At 42.5% G+C, this 20,624-nt stretch overlaps 1 protein-coding gene across 3 annotated transcripts; it reads right to left on the minus strand.

Moving 5' to 3' along the window:
- Positions 1 to 700: 700 nt before the first annotated feature.
- RFC2 (replication factor C subunit 2) lies at positions 701 to 20,363 on the minus strand. Of its 3 annotated transcripts, none has more exons than XM_081327214.1 (11): positions 20,225 to 20,363; positions 17,192 to 17,261; positions 14,004 to 14,045; positions 12,011 to 12,117; positions 11,740 to 11,841; positions 9,485 to 9,585; positions 6,732 to 6,889; positions 4,627 to 4,692; positions 3,518 to 3,598; positions 2,869 to 2,982; positions 701 to 990 (listed from the first exon to the last, which is right to left on the minus strand). In XM_081327214.1, exons 1-11 carry the CDS (start codon positions 20,335 to 20,337, stop codon positions 880 to 882), a joined length of 1,065 nt encoding a protein of 354 aa, XP_081183340.1. In that variant the 5' UTR covers positions 20,338 to 20,363; the 3' UTR covers positions 701 to 879. The 3 variants fall into 3 exon arrangements, with proteins under 3 accessions (XP_081183340.1, XP_081183342.1, XP_081183341.1); XM_081327216.1 differs by having other exon boundaries at positions 20,135 to 20,341; XM_081327215.1 differs by lacking the exons at positions 701 to 990; positions 2,869 to 2,982 and adding an exon at positions 2,999 to 3,220 and having other exon boundaries at positions 3,364 to 3,598.
- Between the last annotated feature and the right edge of the window lie 261 nt (positions 20,364 to 20,624).

Raw genomic sequence — 20,624 nt, forward strand, 5'->3', positions numbered from 1 at the left:
TGCTGATCAGATGACACTGAAAGTTGTATAAAAAAAGTCTTGAGGGTTGCAGACTATCCCCTTTCACCTAGAATGGTATTTCCTTTTGTTTCAGAAGTTTGTGATGACCCCCATCCTCATTCCCTTTTTAAGTCTGCATAAAAACCAGTGAAAACTGCTTCAATAGCTAACCCTCCTATATATATATTTTTTAATCCCAAAGGGATTTTGGAATCATACTGACTCACCTAGCCTCTTGCAAAGGTTTCCAGCCCTTGAAATATGCACTTGTAGTAGATGCACAATACTGTAGCATAGTTCTTACTCAACTGATTACCCACAAATCTATCTTCAGTTTCTCTTTCGTTTCTAGTCTTTATTCTATATATTTTGAGCAATTTGAGGAAATGTGATCTGGGCATAACTTGAAACATAGATCCTGAATGGACTTTGTCCTAAAGCACAGGTGTCAAACTCAATCAGATCACGTGACGCATCGTTTGATGTTTTGAATCATTTGTCAAAGAAAATATTCTGCTGCTTTTTTGTTTGAAAGACTTTTATCATTTTGGAACTGTAAATAAATTTGGGTTGGGGTTTTTTCCAGCCTATTAATTTGTCAAAAGGAAAAAGGGGTTGTCCCTGTCACACAAACAGGGCCAGTCGTAGGCTGGAACAGGACAAATACTGCTGATATAGTAAAAAGTATGGTTGATAGTTTTTATAACAAAGTTTTATTTAACTGTAAAAAACACAAGTCAGATGATAAACCACAGCTCTGACAACTATTTTCGCACCTACCAAATATATGCTAAGGTGTGCACTCATGCTTTGATTGCACAAAGCAGCTAGTCAGTTTGCAAAATCTCCTCCTTATTGGCCAACTTGCCGACCATCCTCTCAGCTTGTAGTGGGAGCAGCAGTCTTCTGACAGAGGCGGGCTAGCAATCCTGCCATTTGCAGGAGTGAATTTACCCCTTCTACTATCTTCATGTGTGTATAACCGATTTCCTAATTGTAGAGGGGAAAAAATATATTAAAATCAAATGAGTTTCCTATTTTTCCTGCTGTAGAGAAAAGACACATTTCAGTATAAATTCATGAAATCACAACAGCTAAATTTTCATGTTGCTATACACATGCAAACTGAGGTGTGGAAGAGGAAACCACAGAGAGGAAATTACCTAAACCAAACAGGAACATCCACCCCTAAATAAAGCAACAAGTATTACATCTTGCCCTAAAATTATTCTTGGAATTCCCATCATCATTTGATGAAGACAGCTGTACTGTATATGGGTAATCCTTGACTTACGACCACAATTGAGCCCAAAATTTACGTTGCTAAACAAGAAAGTGAGTTTTGCACAATGGTGGGATTCAAATATGTGAACAACCGGTTCTCTGTGTGGATGCTGCTTCCGGACGTCCATTCTGTGCCTGGGCAAGGAAAAATTAACTACTGATTCTGCCGAACTGGTGCAAACTGGCTAAATACTACCACTGGTTTTGCCCCATTTTACGACCTTTCTTGCGTTGTTAAATGAGTCTCCACGATTGTTAAATTAGTAACATTGTTGCAAATCTGGCTTTCCCCACTGACTTTGCTTGTCAGGTCACAAAAGGGGATCACATGACCCAGGGACACTGCAACCCTCATAAATATATGCCCATTGCTAAGCGTCCAAATTTTGATCACATGATTACGGGGAAGCTGCAACCGTTTCAAGTGTGAAAAACAGCTATAGGTCACTTTTTTTCAGTGCCGCTGTAACTTCGAATGGTCACTAAATGAAGGGTTGAAAATTGGAAGATTACCTGCACTAGGAAAAAAAAGGATGGATTAAAAAAAATCGTGTTATGTCAGTAGATACAAAAGCAGCGATACACCATCTCTGGACCAGGTGGCCCTCTTGACATCGCTGAAGCACTAGTCACATAGTTGGATTATTGCAGTGCGTTTACATAGGGCTTTTCTTGAAGCTCACTCGGAAGGTGCAGCTGGTTCAGAATGCAGGCCATGGCAGCCTTGCGTACACCTCAGTATACTCATATGACATCATGATTATCACCTCTAAAGCATAGTATCAGGTTATTTGAGGAAATACTATTACTACTACTACTACTACTACTACTACTACTACTACTAATAATAATAATAATAATAAGAGTTGGAAGAGACCTGGGAGGTCTTCTAGTCCAACCACTCCTCGGGCAGGAAACCCCTATACCAGGGGTAGGCAACCTTGGCTCTTTTATGACTCGTGGACTTCAACTCCCAGAATTCCTGAGCCGGCATGGCTCAGCTTAGAAACCCCTCCCTTTTCCCTCAGCATGGCTGGCTCAGGAATTCTGGGAGTTGAAATCCATGAGTCATAAAAGAGCCAAAGTTGCCTACCCCTGCCCTACACCATTTCAGACTGCTTATGTCTCATCATCTCTGCCCATCCAGTAAGATTTTTCATTTATTATTCCATTTGTATGAACAACTATCTGATCTCAGCAGTTCTGGCTGGCTCAAAACAGGCAAAACATTCCAATAAAACTATGTTGAAAACCAATACATAAATATAAAACCCATCTGCAAACAATTTAGAAGTGCTCTATCTTTTATTTCTAAAAGTTGCCAATCCTTCTGCTCCTAAATGGATTGAAGAAATCACTTCAAGTGGAGCAAGAGAGTTAGAGATGTTTTGTGCAATTTTACTTTGGGATGTAATGGAATTCATTAGTGCGGTATTCTTTTCGCCTATTTAAGGGAGAAGTTTATACAGGATTATAAATGTATCTATATAAAGATCCAGATATTAAAAAAGATTCCTTCTTCAGGGCACTTGGCTTGCACAACCAGCCCTGCTGCTTACACCAGCAACTCCCACAAAACCTAACCTTAATAAACTCCAACTTCAGATATTCTGCCATTTGGAATGTTTTACAGACTCGGAAAATATTGCCGATGATGTCTTCAGGTGAGTAACCAAGCTTCCATAAGTGAGCAAGAATCTGAAGAAAGAACAGAATTATCATTTGATGTCTTAACAGCTTTAAAGATGTATATCCAATTTCTTAAACACTACTTTTAAGACAGCTCAAGCATAAATGAAAAGCAATATAACCACAATTAAAATATAAAGACGATGGATTTCAAAAAAAGGGAACAGAGAGGAAGACTTGTGACTTATGTTTTTTCCTATGACCCCAGCCAATTGTTGCCTTTAGAACATATAATTAAAACCATGGCCTAGGGCAGGGGTCGGCAACCTCGGCTCTTTTATGACTCGTGGACTTCAACTCCCAGAATTCCTGAGCCAGCATAGCTGGCTCAGGAATTCTGGGAGTTGAAGTCCACGAGTCATAAAAGAGCCGAGGTTGCCTACCCCTGGCCTAGGGCAATGTGTAAATCAACCCACTAGCTCTTAAAATGGTTGTGAGAAAGAGATCTTTTTACAGACTGGGTTCCTGTCCTATGTTCAGAACGTAACAGCAAGAAAATCAGAAAGCAAATGAGGCAAAAGATATGCATTCCTCTTGTCCCCACCTTATAAGCTTCATCGACATTCGCATTGACACAATGGCCGATCATCTCCTTCACCAGCAAAGGATGGGGCTCATCACAAACCTATGGCAAAAACAGAAGCATCATGAAGCCAAAAGCCCCCCCCAATGCTATTGAAAACAGTTATGGTCCACCTCCATAAAGAAAGATCAATCTGTTTGAACTATACAAGGCTGCACAAGTTCTACAAGGCCTGGAAAGATATGGGAACTATTAGTCTGCCAAAGTGGAACTGGTTCAAGATAATTTCATATGAACTCAGTAAACCACAGCCCACTATCTTAAACACAGCCTCTTTGTTTCAAACGGGCACAAAATTTTTAAAATGCGTAAAATGTATATCCACTTGTCCCCTCAGGAAATTGATGTCCCAATTCATGATCTACAACATCATCTTCAGTGAAACCGATTGCTTACTTGCATTAACAATGACCAAGGTAGCTGGTAGAATGTTTAGAATTCTGGTTCCAAAAAGGGGCTGGGGGAAAAAAAATTAGCAAGCCAACAACAGGGTAGACAGTATTGAAGTAGACGGATCTAGAGTGGCATAAAGCAACCTCCTATGTGACAGTACCTTAGAAGTGAGCCACAGTGGGAATATTACTCACATGGGCAGGATAAAGATTTTCTTCGGGGAAGGCATTCTTAATATCGGGGGGGTGGGGGTTGAGGGGGGAAGAGGACTTTAAAAAAAGGCAGTAAACAAGAGGTGCCCAATGCAAAAGAAGAATCCTGCTATCTTTAAATACAAGACAATAAAATACATTTCAGGAGGTAATTTTTTTCATATTTATTTATTTTAATTCCATTTATATCCCGCCCTTCTCCGAAGACTCAGGGCGGCTTACAAGCTATATGTAGCACAGACCTCCCCCAGCATTGTGCTGAAACTCCCTTTACAATTCTGAAAAATTACAGCTCTTACAGACTCTGACGGGCGAAAGAAAAACTTCCAAATGAGGAGAATATATGTAGCTTAGAACTATGGAGTCCTTGGTGCTTTTTAAGCTTGGCCGTTTGCTTGCAGCCATTTCATTAGCCAACTAGATAACCTCAGTACAGTGCAGTTTTAAAGAAAAACTTTAATTAACCTTAAATACGTTCTCGCTATTGATGAAACCAAATCCGGAATGGGTAGATTGCAAGTTGTTTAGTGCCTGTTAAAACAATCAAAATCATACTATCATTACTATATATAAAAAAGGTTTTCCTTGAAAGTTTTAAAGAACTACACAGTTTCTCAGTCAGGAAAGAAAAATACCACAGTGTGGATGTAGCTAAAATGGTTATGATTTTCACACAAAGAAGAGGTAGGAGCATGGTTTGCAGAAGTTAATTTAAAAAAAAAATCTCAAAAGGGGGGAAAGAAACTCTCCCAGTAAGAACTAAGCATCAACAGTGGGCATAAATCAATGGCTGGTAGGTTGCAGCATTGGAGAGAAATCAGGAAATGGAATATTGCAGAAGTACAAATAGCAATCTTCCCATTTCCTCATATTGTGTTAAATATAAAGCCACTTAATACTTTATACAAAGCCATCACCTGAATAAGTTATAATTCAGGGTGCTGAAAGAATATCATAATGACAGTAGAAATATTACAATCTAACTATTACAATCATCAGGATAGTAGGCCAGGGGTCCCCAACCCCTGGGCCGCAACCCACTAACAGGCCATGGCTTATTCAGAAATGGGCCGTGCGAGTGGCGGGCTGGCACGTACTCACGAGCAACTCGACTTGCCAAGCAGCGGACTGGCGCGCACGCACGCACGCAGCTCAACTAGTGCACGTTGAGCTGTGCACACGTGTGCGTGTGTGCGTGCGTGCCAGCCCAGGGCTGGTGCGGCCTGGTTCCCCTCTCCTTCCCCACTGGGCCAAGCTGCAAAGATTGGGGACCACTGTGGTAGACAATACTCCCACTTTGGTTCTATCTGAAAAGGCCAGCCCATTTTCACCTTGGGATGACATCAAAATTCATTTTATCCCAAATGGCCTTCACAGATTTAGACTCCCTTGGAGTATTAAATTTGGGAGAAGCTGCAATGTGTGACTAAGTAGTATGTTAGATAATGTGCCAACTCTTTTCTCCAAGGAGGGCAGCCATGGTCAAGCTTCATGATACAAACTTGTGTTAACTTTCCACAAAGGTTTGAAGCCGATCCACGAAATGATATTGTGTTCACAAAAGAGATTGCATCGTCAGCTGTAAAAACTGCCACAAGTAGGAAGACTTGATTTGGCAGCTGCAGTGTGCTGCAGCTGCCAAAAAAGCCAACACAGTGCTAGGCTGCATTAACAGAGGGATAGAATCAAGATCATGTGAAGTACTAATACCACTTTACAATGCTTTGGTAAGGCCACACCTGGAATACTGCATCCAGTTTTGGTCGCCACAATGTAAAAAAGATGTCGAGACTCTAGAAAGAGTACAGAGAAGAGCAACAAAGATGATTAGGGGACTGGAGGCTAAAACATATAAGGAACTGTTGCTGGAATTGGGTATGTGTAGTTTAACGAAGAGAAGGGTGAGGGGTGACATGATAGCAGTGTTCCAATATCTCAGGGGCTGCCACAAAGAAGAGGGAGTCAAGCTATTCTCCAAAGCACCTGAAGGCAGGACAAGAAGCAATGGATGGAAACTAATCAAAGAGCAAAAGCAACCTAGAATTAAGGAGAAACTCCCTGACAATTAGAACAACTAACCAGTGGAACAACCTGCCTCCAGAAGTTGTGAATGCTCCAACACTGGAAGTTTTTAAGAAGAGACTGGCCAGCCATCTGTCTGAAATGGTATAGGGTTTCCTGACCTCCAAGGTCCCTTCCAACTTATTATGATTATTATATTATATTATAAATGCAAGTTAATCCAACCATTAATAACTGGATAATTTGGACACTTAGGGAAAGAGAGAGAAAGAGAGATAGCTGACATTTTACATTACATTTTCCAATCAGTAACTTTCTTGTAAAGCCTTTGCTGTTTTTGCCACATCAATATCTTATCTGCAGTGTTATGTCACCAACAGCGTCAAAAGTCTTCACTGTCCAGCTATTTCTCCAGTGCTCAGTTTCACCCAAGAAAAACAGGGGAAAGTACCATATGGCAAAGCTATTTAGCAATAGCAAATTCATGTCTTAACTTTGGATGCCGACAGAATTTTAAAAAAAGGAAGCTGCAGGAAGACGATACCCACCTGCCTCATGTCTCCCTGGGCTGTGAAGATAATAGCTTCTAGGCCATCGTCTGTATATTGTACGTTTTCCTTCTCAATGATTTTCATTAGCCTCATAAGAATCTGGGCATCTGTTAACTTGGTGTATCGCAGAACTGCACAGCGAGACTGGATGGGTTCTAGAGGGCAATGAATTCAGAGGTGAAATTAGAGTTATTTCTTGTCTTTATTATTTTTACAAATAATGCCAAACATACTTAATACAGGTAGTCCTCGACTTACGACCACAACTGAGCCCCAAACCTCCATTGCTAAGTGGAGACAGCTGTTAAGCGAGTTTTACCCCATTTTACAACCTTTCTTGCTACAGTTAAGGGAATCGTCGCAATTGTTAAGTTAGGAACATAGTGGTCAAGCGACTCTAGCTTCCCCATTGACCTTGCTGGTTGGAAGGTTATAAAAGGTGATCACGACACCCCAGGATATTGCAACTGTCAGAAATATGAGGCAGTTGCCAAGCATCGGAATTTTGATCACGTGACCACGGGGATGGTCACGTGAAAAATGGTCATAAGTCGCTTTTTTCAATGCAGTTGTAACTTCAAACAGTCACTAAACGAACTGTGGTAAGTCAAAGACTATCTCCTTCCCCCTTCCCACCCCCCACCCCAATAACAGCCCTATGAGGTGAACTGGGCTAAGAGAGCGTGACTGGCCCACAGTTATCCAGCTGACTTTCTTGCCTAATTGTTTTAATACAATTTAATGCATTAAATTAAATGCAGTTGTTTTAGGAACACTAGAACAAAATCATATGCAGCATCAAACACTTGTCCATTTACCTTTAAAATGTCTACAGTGACCAGTACCAGTTCCCAGGATTTGAAATAGGAATCACACCTAGCCTTGATGGGAAATGCCAGGAACTGATCCTAGAGTTTTGATTCAATTATGGGAAGACAGTCTCTTCTCCAATTGCAATTCGGCCTATGTCCTTTGCTTGGCACAAAGGGAAGTTGGTTTTAGCAGCTGTGTCTGTGTGTACTGTGGCAGGAAGGTTGCCATCCTTACTGGATTTGAATTTGCAGCTACAACAAGGGGGATTTTGATCTCTACCCTCTCTGACTAAACCAAGGCGACAGGTCACCAGAAATTGCTCCTGCCCAAGCGTCAAGAGTCCCCTGCTACATCATTCCTTAAAAGTATTAAAAACCAGGCTTATTTTTATGTGTGCACTGCTCTTCTTCTAAAGGGCATACATTCCACAGCATAAATAAATAAGCTCCTTAAGGACCAGGCATTAAGGGCTGGTTGAGTAACAGTCCCCTTCTGATTGCTTTGCTATACGCCTGGTTGCCATTTTGTATCATATACTTAGTTTTTACATATTGTATTGTTTTATGGGGACTTTGTTCTTTGATATATTTTATTATTCATTTAATTAAATTTACATGAAACCCATCTCACTGTCCCTACAAACTCTTTATTTATTAAACCGTTTCATTTAATTAATTTGTTATTTGCTGTTTGGTGCCCAGAGTTAGGCTGATTTTGAGTTGGGCGGTTTTATACAATAAATCCTATAAAAATAAATAATGCATAGAGTAATCGGCAATCAAGCTCAGTACGGGAATAACAATAGGGTGCTTTGCTACATCATTTAAAGCAAAATTCATTATAAAGCAATCAACCTGGAAGAGATGTTACCTTAGAAGTGCCCCCCCAAAATAAGCATGTTTGGAGCAGCTATTTAAAAGTAGATGGGACGGGAAAGGTCACATCTCTTCCTTGGAGTTTCATATTTAAGATACCACATTAGAAGGCCCCACATGAAACCACAAGCCAGAACCACAGATAGGGCCACAAGACAGACCTTTCAGTGATTCTAATGCATGGATCCTACTGGATTCGATGACCTTTGAAAGTATTTTTAAAGTACTTTGATATTTTTAAAAAAATCTACCACCCACTGAAACCATGTACTCAGTAATGGGACCAAGATCCAGTACCTACATTAAAAAAAGGCACAAAAGCGGGTTAATTAAGTTCTTAATTTGCTTAACTTTAGAACATGCAATTCCACACTGCTTGAATTAGTCAGGCTTCAGACCTCTCCAAATCATTGCAGCCCAGACATCTATTTACTCTGGTTCAGAAATTCAGGGATTATTCCGCCTTTTTACTCAGTCTTCATATTATTAAACGTTTACATAGTATGGGTTGATCTCACATCACTGTAGCAGTGTCTGCAATCTGTTTTTGAAGGGCATCACGTGGAAAGATCTCCTGCCAATGCACATGTTGCAGGTGGCTATCACAGAGGCGTCTCACATGATCCTCTCAGTGATGTGCCAAATAATTATAAACAATGCCATCATGGGGAGGGCATATCCAATCTCACAAAGCATTTACACAATGGTTTTCAAAATGTTCAAGACCATTCTACAGCTGCAATTTTACAGCAGCTTTTCAAGCTTGGTTGTTATTAGAACGTCTGCTTATATAAGTTAGAGCCAAGAATAAACTTCTGAGGTTCGGTCCACTGCAGAGATAAGCTTTAAATGTAGAATCTCACCTGTTCTTCTAGACCAGCCCATAATGGCTGTGCCTTACAAAAGTTCTCTTTCACCTTATAAAGCCAAAGGACATTTACTGCCTTTAAGCTTCTATCTTTATTTTGACGCTTGCATTATGACAATGGAAATATTTATTTGTAATCTAGGAATAAGTGAGACAGATCTGCTCCTTCTTTCCAAGTGGCCCTTGGTTCTTACCTATGATTTTGTCAGAAGCATTGCAAGCCAGAGCAAAACGAGTAGTTTTAGAATAAATTTCCATAGTGCGTCTCAGGGCTTGCTGGGCTCCATCTGTCATGCTGGTGGAGGAATAGTAGAAAAGGCAAAATAAATTTAAGCCATGAAAGCTCACCAAAATGCCTGTCATCATTGGACAATATATGTTCAGGACATGCTGTTTACTAATGTAAATTGTTTCATTTAGCCTGACCTTAAAGGAATTGCTGAAACAGATTCATTTTTCTTATTTATGCTGCATAAGATACAATTATTGCTATTGCATAGGCTGCAGTTACAGGTAGACCTTTCTTACTGATTGCCTTGTTCAGCGACCATTCAAAGCTATGACAGTGATCAACATTACAATGGTGTATCTTTGCCTAACATGTTCCCTCCCACTTTGGGGAGCAGAGAGATTAGAGAGGAAGGGATGACAAGAGAATAAGAAGGCATCAGTTTTGCTTAATGAAACAGCTGCTTATCGCATAATTGTGGTTAGTAAACGAGGACTACCTGGATGTGTTCTTCTAGAATGCACCTTGTGCTTTATTTATTTATTTATTTATTTTATTTGTTTGTTTTTATATACCGCCCTTCTCCCGAGGGACTCGGGGCGGTGTACAGAGCAAGGTAAGTATACAGTTAACAATAATAAAAACAAATGAAACCCCAAGATCTATCAGGCCAGGCCGGCCTGCTGGAACAGGTAGGTTTTTAAGTCACGCCGGAAGGTGCGAAGGTCGGGGGCCATCCGGATTTCGGTAGGCAAGCAGTCCCAGAGGGTTGGCGCACCCACTGAGAATGCTCTCCCCCTGGGGGCCACCAGCCGGCATTCTCTGACCGGTGGCACCCTAAGGAGGCCTTCTCTGTGGGAGCGCACAGGACGGAGGGGTGTTGACGCTGGCAGTAGGTGCTCCCGTAGGTAATCCGGACCCATGCCATGTAGGGCTTTGTATGTCATCACTAGCACCTTGAATTTCACTCGGAAGGCAACTGGAAGCCAATGCAGCTCACGGAGGAGAGGTGTGATATGGGAGTATCGGGAAGCCCCCAAAAGTGTTCGTGCAGCTGCACTCTGCACCAGCTGAAGCTTCCGAGTGGTTCTCAAGGGCAGCCCCATGTAGAGTGCGTTTATACAAGCTGTACCATGGAAAAACAGAACCACTTTACCATGCATGGAGAAAAATCATGAATTTTTAAAAAAGGTAGCAACTGCCTACAGAGGTAACTATTTCTTTTCCTCTCACTACAAGGATAGCGGATCTTTGGACCACACATGGCTTCTCCAGCTCTTAGTTTGTCTGCCAAAGTCCTCCTAAATTTCACCAACAAAATAAGGTGCTTTTTGGCAACATATTTCTATGGTGCTGGAGAAGACTCCTGCGAGTCCCTTGGACTGCAAGGTGATCAAACCGGTCAGTCCTAGAGGAGATCAACCCTGACTGCTCTTTAGAAGGCCAGATCATGAAGTTGAAACTCAAGTACTTTGGCCACCTAATGAGAAGGAAGGACTCACTGGAGAAGAGCCTAATGCTGGGAAAGATTGAGGGCAAGAGAAGAAGGGGACGACAGAGAATGAGGTGGCTGGATGGAGTCACTGAAGCAGTAGGTGTGAGCCTAAATGGACTCCAGAAGATGGTAGAGGCCTGGAGGAACATTGTCCATGGGGTCGCGATGGGTTGGACACGACTTCGCAACTAATAACAACAACCAGTAGATACGCCTTCTATGGTTCCTGAAGCTAAAATAGGAAGCATAGTGCCAAGCCTTTAAAAGTTTGCCAGCTTCTGCGCAAATGGAAGGGATAGGAGGTTTCCTTTGCTGGAAACTGCCCAGCCTTGTGTTTCAGTAAGAAATGAGCTGGGACGGGGTGATCCCATCACTATGCAGACAAATAACACAACTGAGAAGTCCACAATGGAGAAGTAGAGCTCTTGCAAGTATTTAAATAATTGCTTAAAGAGTCGCTCTGGACAGGAAGCTAAGCACCATATACATTTAATAAAATAAGTACTGTGAAATTAGAACTCTTCAGATTCATGAATCATTATACAATATACGTCAGGGGTGTCAAACTTGCCACATCATGTGATGTATCGCAATGTATTGCAACATTTTTTGCCTTTGCAGAGCTGAGGTGGTGTAGGCTATGTGTGACGCATCCGGCCCACGGGCCAGAAGTTTGACACCCCTGATTTAGGTGATTGTTGGAGTGAGGAAACAAACCTACTCACCTGTCTGCTTCATCCAAGATAATTATTTTATGCCGGCCTTTTGGAAGTGTGACTTTTTGTTGCGCAAACATCTTGATTTTGTTCCTGACGACATCAATGCCTCTGAAAGTAAAATGCTCAGTTATTACTTTTTATTCATTGATATTAAACCTTGGAGGGAAGGCGCAGCATGATCTTTGCAAGCTATTTTAAGAGGTCTTGTCAGTTGGAGAAAGGAGTAAAATTGCTTAAATGCTAAATAACCCAGCTCTCCCTCTAACCTTTGACTCACCTGTCATTTGATGCGTTGAGCTCCAAAACGGCATCCTTCAATGCAGAGCCCAGAAGTGCACGAGCCAGACAAAGAATGCTGGTGGTTTTGCCAGTTCCTGGTGGGCCCTTAACCAGGAAAAAAAATAGTTTGAGAAAGGTTTAGTCGTCTCATTGTTGGGGACAACCAGGAATTTGGAAGTTGTTATTTCTTGAAACATATCGCCTTTAAAGGTTTAAGTCTAAAGAAGCTTGTAGACTTAAAATATAATCAATGACAGCTAATTACATGAGTTACTGGCACAAAAAATACAGTAAAATACTTAACTGTATTTTATTAATAATTATTTGAGAGACTGTCAGACCTGCCCCAAAACAATCATTTAGAAAAGCAGACTCTCGACTCCAATTGACTGAAGTGAAAAGGAGATTTACTAAAGATGTGGGTTGCAGGAAGGTAAGGTGGAAACTGAAGTTCCTGCTCACCAATACAAAGAGCCAAAGCCAAAGTACCCCATCCCTCCCCCCAATGTCCAGTCCGTTGCCGCCCAATCTGGGATCGTCACGATGTTGTGGGAAACTCTGGTTTGTTTCAGGCTGCTGGAATTTCACACCCAGGGCAAGCAGCCTTGAAGATGCCCAGCGTAACCGGTACAAACAGCTCTGGTCTTCTTCACGTGTCTGCTCCCCCACCCCATTTCCCACCATTAGATGCACAGGTGTGGATTACCTTCCCCCACCTTTTCCCTTGGATGGCAGGACGTCACTGCAGATGCTGACAGGGACTGTCTCTCCCTAACTGTTTCTACGTGTTCTATCTGGCAAGAAGAGCATACTCTAGGTCAGTGATGGTGAACCTTTTAGATACCAAGTGCCCAAAAACCACCCTGCCCTCTGGCCTGCCCCCGCTCCACCCCCACCCCGCCCGCTCACAGGGCCACCCACCGCCTCCACAGCCCGCCACAGCAGATTGCCCAGGCGGCCGTGCAGCGCCATGGTGGCCACACCCTCCGCAGCATCATCTGCACTCAACGGGGCGCGAGGGTGGAGTCTTGTCCCTGCTGCCCAGCTGCCATGTGTTTGGCTGCGCTGCTTCACGTGGGCCGCACCCAGGGGCAACTTTTCTTCAGGGGGCTGCTGGTGAGGAGGGGGCTGTGGGGCTGGGGCAATGGCGTGCATGCCCACAGAGAGGGCTCTGAGTGCCACCTCTGGCACTCGTGCCTTAGGTTCGCCATCACTGCTCTAGGTACAGTCCGCTAGGAAGTGTCGACTGATGGGAACCTCAAGGAAAGCATTTTCTGTCATGGTGCCCGCCCTTTGGAACATCATTCCCTCGTGATTAGATTAACCCAGTCCTTGCTGGTCTTTCAAATTCTAGTCCTGAGCCTAGATTAGAGCCTACCTCTTAGCTGCATGGACGAATGATAGGTTAGGTTATGCCCACCTGCCAAGTGTTTCTATATTTATTTGTTCTTATTTTATGTATTTTGTGGTTTTGTTTTCTTGTAAGCCACCTAAAGGTAAAGGTAAAGGTTCCCCCGCACATGCGTGCTAGTCGTTTCTGACTCTAGGGGCCAGTGCTCATCTCCGTTTCAAAGCCGAAGAGCCAGCGTTTGTCCAAGGACGTCTCCGTGGTCATGTGCCCGACATGACTAGACGCCAAAGGCGCACGGAATGCTGTTACCTTCCCACCGTAGTGGTCCCTATTTTTCTACTTGCATTTTTACATGCTTTCGAACTGCTAGGTGGGCAGAAGCTGGGACAAGTAACAGGCGCTCACTCTGCTACGTGGCACTCGGGATTCGACCCGCCAAACTGCCGACCTTCTGATTGACAAGCTCAGCATCCTAACCCACTGAGCCACCGCATCCCTGTAAGCCACCTAGAGTCACATAAAAGTGAGACTGGCCGCTATATCAATTGAATGAACGAATAAATAACGGGATTCTCATCAACACCTTCTTTTCCCTTAGATGGCGCTTAGCTTGAAAACAAATTATTTTGTCAATACTTACGGCAATAATAATATTTGGAACATTTCCTTCTCTTGCAAACACCTAGAGAGAGAGAGAAAAGGGCAACAGCTAATTAGAGATGCAAAGTTTCTGAACTTGGAAATTATGTACTCCAAATTTTGGAGTTATGACCATACAGCCACATCAGTGTTTCAAAATCTTTTACAACCTTCTTATCAATACTTTTTGCCTTCCTTAATGGTCTTCCAAACCTGTCTTCTAAACAAGTTGTCTTTTTTAAATTTTAAATAAGATTTTATAGATGGTAATAGAAGAGAAACCTCTTACTTTTTTTTGTATTTAAAAAGTTTTACAATACATTTTAACTTTAATCCCCCCCTCCCCCACCCCCACCCAACCCTCCCTATCCCTTCCCCCCATTCCCTCTCCCCCCCCCCCCAACTTCCCAGAGCTAAATACAGGGTATAAAATTAAAAAACAAACATAAGCACCCCTATGTTATCAGCAATAAACTATTAGTTCTATCTCCCTCTAGCTCATGTAAAATGAATACAAACAATATTAATATTACAAATAAAGTAAAAAAGAAAGAGAAAAACAGAAAAGAGCTTTACTCAGAATAGATTTTCTTAATCCCAGTCCTTATTCATATTAATTTCAAAGAAAAAAAAATAAACAAATTCTCAGTTACGCGCCAAAAGCGCCTATCTATTAACCTTAATAATCTCCAACCAAACTAAACCATAATCAAAAATAATTCTTGCATGTATCACACCAAATGTCTCGCAGTTCCAAGTCATCCTTGAGTTCAAATAAAAAGAGTAAAAAAAAAAGGGTTAAGCAGTCTGTAAGACAACTTGTTGTTAATTAGGAGCTTACATACCCATTCTTAGTTCAACACACACTTTTAGTCCATAACCCTAATATACTTTTCTAACAAGCAAATAACATCCATCTTAAATTGTGTTAAATATTAAAAAAAACTTTCTTTCTCCTCTATGATAAATTTAATCCATTAAGATACTAATTTAAAAATTTAATCAGCAATCTTAACGCCCCAAAACTTTTGGAGCACGTCTGTCATGACCCCCAAAACTTCTTTGGACCGCGCCCCTCCCACATCTTCACTGTAAATACATTTTGGAGATTCCATAACTATCTGCTGGTCTTGCTCTTGCTCTCGTCTCGCTCTTCTTAGGGCGGCACGCGTCTTCCTCTGGCCTCCTGCAACATCCAATGAAACTGTATCTTGATCCCCTCCAACACCATTGTCCTCTATCTGTCTGTCTGCAACATCTTGAAGCTTTCCCTCGCCGTATCCCTTAACAGCTTCCAAAAATGATAGGGGGGTTGCTTTTAACACATTGCTATAAAAATCACGTGCCTGGGCCACAGTAACCAGACGATGTCTTTTACCTTCATGCGTCACCACCAGTCCAACTGGAATCTCCCATCTAAACTTAATATCACATTTCTTAAGTTCCTGTACTAAAAATGCAAAATCTTTCCTTCTCCTTAAAATCTTCGGAGGAATCTCTTTTAAAACCAAGACTTCTTGCTCAGCCACTACCAGTTTAGTATCATAGGCAGCTTGAATAACTTCATCTCTAATTACTCTCTTTGTAAAATAGACCACCACATCTCTGGGTAACTTCCTTTGTCTTGCAATCCATGAATTTACACGAAAAATTTTGTCCATATTTCCCTCAATTTCAGATGCTGGCTGGCCCAATACCCCTTCCAGAGCCTCAGAAATCAGCTGCTTTAAATCTTCTTTACAGTTCTCCTTTAAACCCCTGATTCTAATAGCATACTGCATCTGATGATACTGAGCAAGGCTCAATTCTCCGTCCATTTTATCCCTTATATTTTCATTTTCTGATACCTTTGCTTCTAATATAGAGTTCTTTTGACTGAGATCCTTCACTTTTTCATCCAGCTGTTGCACACATTCAGCTACAGATTCAATCATAGACAACATGTCCACCCTCATTGCTCTAAACTTCTCTTCCATCTTCTTCTCCAGTTTCTCCTCCAACTTTTTCAGCTTTTCATCCATCATGTCAGACATCAATTGTGAATGCTTTCCAAGAGCATCTTGTAAATCCTTAAGCGTCAATGCCGGAGGAGGTGCAGGAGGAAGCAAAGCTTGCAATGAGGTCTGTTGCACCAGGGAAGACCCCGCACTCCGAAGAGCTTTAGAAGTTTTAGCCGCCATCTTCCCCCACTTTCACTTATTGCGCACTTTCACTTTAAAGCTATAAAATCCATTGAGCTAGAGAGTAAAGATAAGAGTCCACATCACCTTGACCTCCTGTACCGCTCTGCCTGCATCTTGATAATCAAAAGTATTTCCTTTTGGCAGGGGTGGTTGCTAACGCCTGGCTCTGCTCCATAAATCCCGGAGCAGGGGCGCTGCGCAGCTCGGAGCAACCCAGGCTTCGGGGGGGCTCAATCCTTCAGCCGCCCAAACTCTCAGCTCAGGCAGCCCCGGAGAGCTCAACCCCTACCTGGGGCCTCACCCCCTCCTCTTCTCCCGAGGAGGGGGCTTCAAATCCATCTAAACAGCTGATCGGCGCTGTTTACGATGGAAAAACACAGCTGCGGAGCGGGCAGCCCGAAAACGGCTGTCTTCGGCGTCGCGTCGCCACCGGAAGCCAGAAACCTCTTACTTTTTTGTTTACATTCTGTGCTAACTTGTTTAAGGAATCATCTTCAAACTGTATTGAGCAAATAACAAACAAGGAATTCCATGCAATATCCTGTCACTTATGGTGATAAGTACCATCAATTATGGTATTCAGACAAGTGCCTAAATACAGGATTGTATCCATCACTTACCCTTTTGCCTTGTCTCATGATGAACAAAAAGACATAAAAGAGAGTATCAGCAAATGATGCACCCTCTGTGATTAAGTGCCAAGAACGAAAATGATTTAAAGCCCTTATAATAACACTTCGTAAACTGGATCTAGAAACAATATTTGAAGTGAGGCCAACATAGAGCACTAGAGCATTAGCTGTAGCCATAGGCAACAGAGAATTCCACAGATATTTGGATAACGTCCTCTTCTAAAGCCAACAAAGAAATGCAGCTTTCCTTCATTTCTCTGCCAGTTCATTACAGGAAAATAATTCCCCTAGTTACAAGACCACATTTATAAATGCATCTTAAAATTTCAGTCATTGAAAGCAGTATTCTTCTTACAATAAAGTGGTTTCCATACCTCTAATCTGCTAACAGTGTCTTCATTGCCAACAATTTCCGACATCTTCATTGGCCTGTATTTTTCAACCCTGTTAGACAAGACACATTAACATTCTTCCCTGTGCCAATGCTAAAAGAAAGGGAGTGCAGTTGAAAGAGGTTGGGAAACTGGGGGGACTGAAGCAGAAAATGAAGCTTTGAAACCAGTATTTTGGGGGGGGGGGCGGAGGGGGAAGAGCAGGAAAAAGAGAAATCAAGTTAGTTAAGTACTAAAATAGTTTCCCTCAGTTGGCATCATGTAGTTGGTTCATACAATAAGCTAAATTCTAAACTGAGGATTAGGACAAAATACAATGGCTGACTTCACATGGTATATTATGTCCAGACCATGTTGTGGTGATGACCTGGTTCCTAGGACATGCTGACCATGTTGTGAAAACTCAAGAGATCATTTTCCGAGAACACAGCAGCATGCTGGCTGGCTAGAAATTACACATTACTTTGCAGTCTAAGATATCTGGAGCGCTTCAAGTTGGGGAGGCCAAATTGTAGGAGGGATCTCCTGTTTGAGCAGGGGGTTGGACTAGAAGACCTCCAAGGTCCCTTCCAGCTCTATTCTGATTGACTGAAATCAAGAACTGCATCATTTTTCACATCATAAGATATGGATACCAATGCAGGAACTTAGCCTAAGGTAAAGGTAAAGGTAGAGGTTCCCCCGCACATGCGTGCTAGTCGTTTCCGACTCTAGGGGCCGGTGCTCATCTCCGTTTCAAAGCCGAAAAGCCAGCGCTTGTCCGAGGACGTCTCCGTGGTCATGTGGCCGGCATGACTAGACGCCAAAGGCACACGGAACGCTGTTACCTTCCCACCGTAGTGGTCCCTATTTTTCTACTTGCATTTTTACGTGCTTTCAAACTGCTAGGTTGGCAGAAGCTGGGACGAGTAACAGGCGCTCACTCTGTTACGCGGCACTTGGGATTCGACCCACCAAAATGCTGACCTTCTGATTGACAAGCTCAGCGTCCTAACCCACTGAGCCACCACCTATTAGCTTTTAATTGCAGTATATTTTCAGAAAAAAATCATATAATTATTTCCCAAAACTCTTGGAAGAACCAATAAAGAAGAATATTTGTAGCTCAGGGTTGAAGTGAGAAGTCCTTGGTGCTCTCTGGCTTGATGTTTTCTTGCAGACGTTTTATTACACAAACTAGGTAACATTTTGCTTGCAAAAAAGAAAAAAAACATAAAACAGATCTGTTCCAAATCTAGCAGCTGCTGTGCCCAACATGCAAAGCTTCCTTAGTACTAACCTGGGCCAAGTTTTTCTGTGACTTAGTTTAACAGCAACTGAGTCCCTGGGAGTTGGGCAGCATACTTATTTAATATTATTATTCTGCACAAATGAACTTGCTTGCTAGATGATAGTTCTACGGCAGCATCAAACTCAAGCTGGTGAATCTTGAAAAAACTAAATAGACCTCTTTTGTGGGAGTTTATCTGAGAATTGCAGGGATTAAGGGCAGCCTGGAAAATCAACCAGCATCCCAGAACAAATCTATGGCAAACAATTTTCACAGTTGCCAAGAAAACTGTAAAGCTGCTTCTATGTAGTCCATGGAGCTGAATTTAATTTAATTTAGATGAGAAGGAATTCAGCACAGTATGCCGATTAAGGTGTGAATGCTGTGAACCTGACCAGTTTCCTGAAAAGCCCCTCTCTGCATATGTAGCCATACATACACATACGCACATATATGCACACACACATATACATATTATGGGAAATCAGCCCCCCCCAGAAACAAATATTTTTGGGAATATTAAAAGGCGGAATATTTCCCCAAAGGATCTTAAAGGCAGAAACCAACCCACCCACCCCAGTCTCTCTGCCCCAAACAGAAACCAGGTCTGCAGAAATGCAGATGTGTTAATCTTGTTAGAATGATTGGAGCCAGGAAGCTGGGATTAGAAAGACAAAGATCAACAATCCCTCACACCAAAAAATCCAACACAGGACATAGTCATCAGCCACAGCCCCAGGGAAGCAGGATATGACCTTTGGAACATAATAGGATTAACCTACCACCATCAGAATACCAGAAAGGCACACTCAGACTCAGGTCAAAGTTCATGCCAGAGGAACAACTCCAAACAAAAGCTCAAGAAGGTATAAAAACCCACCACTTCCTACTATATGTGGTCACCTTTCTCAGAGCCACGCTTCTGTCTGGCTCTGCCCTTCAATAAACTACAACTTTCTTTCTAAAGCAGTCTCCATTTTGTTTATTCCCAGCTTAGACTGGACCCTGATGAACATTTTTCCTCCAACAATATTTTTATTATATATAAAAATGTGCCATCCAGTTGAAGTCAACTTGTTATGACCACATTGATCTGGTTTATCCTTAACCTGGTCTTTTAGGCTTTCCAACAGTGACTTTCTGAAATGCCTCTGCAAAATCCATTTTATGTCCCTTCAATAACCTATTCTCATCATTATATTTCCATCCCACCTTTTAAATGTGTAATTCTAAGCTATGAATTTACCTAATACTCCTTCCTCCTATATTCACCCCAACAGCAACAACCCTGTAAGGTGGGTGGGCTGAAAGTTACCCAACTGGCTTGCATGGCATTACAGAAACCTAGAACCTACAATCTTCTGATTTTTAACCAAGCGCCTTGACCACTACACCAAAGTAGCTTTCATTTTGCTCAAAAAAATCTAGAAATGCCAATGCAAATCCCGGCCGACCACTAGAGAGCAGGAAAACGCTTTCAGCATTTTCTCGCACTCTGCTGCCGCCTAATGGCCTTTCAGAGTTTTGCAGCCCAGTTCTGCTAACAGGCCCCCATGCAATGCCTCGCCACTCACTTCCCTAATTACAATCATAACGCTCCCACAAAAAAGAACACCGGCTTCCAATTGCTGCGCCATCAACCGGATTTTCCTCACCTAACTGCCCGGACTCAATTCCCACGGCTTCGCAACCCTCAACAACATCCTTTGGTGGGCCTGCCCTTCGTCCCCGGCTCTGTTTCTCACCAGGGGAGTTCATAATGGACGCTCCCGGCAGAAGTAGAAGTAGATGCGACATCAGCAGCGTTCCCGCCTTGTTTCCCTCCTTCAAGAGACTTCACCGTCTCGGGTGCCGCCATTAGCGCTTCCCGCCGAACGGGTTCCAAACCCCGCCCCTATTTGCGTCAAAAAATGCGCGGGAGGCCATCTCGTCTGAGGGCAAAGACAGGGCTAGTCATGCGTGTTTCAAGAACTGACGCTCGCACGATCCTTGCTGTCATTTCTTTTGCCCTTAGTTGGGTGGATTCTGTCCTTATTTCGCTGAGCGTCCTGGTCTTCTGGTGCCCATCAGAGGAGTTTGGTTGAGAATCTGGATGTTTATCATGGAAGCTGTGACTCTATGCTAGAACCCATCTGATTCTGATTT

The sequence above is a fragment of the Vipera berus genome (genome assembly GCF_964194415.1).
Source record: "Vipera berus genome assembly, chromosome: 1".
In the NCBI taxonomy this organism is placed as follows: Eukaryota; Metazoa; Chordata; class Lepidosauria; order Squamata; family Viperidae; genus Vipera; species Vipera berus.

Coding starts and splice junctions, on each gene's coding strand:
- RFC2 (XM_081327214.1), bottom strand. CDS start 20,337: ATGGCGGCACCCGAGACGGTGAAGTCTCTTGAAGGAGGGAAACAAGGC. Junction 17,262..20,224: donor GTCCATTATGAACTCCCCTG/GTGAGAAACAGA, acceptor CTTGTCTAACAG/GGTTGAAAAATACAGGCCAA. Junction 14,046..17,191: donor ACACTGTTAGCAGATTAGAG/GTATGGAAACCA, acceptor CTCTCTCTCTAG/GTGTTTGCAAGAGAAGGAAA.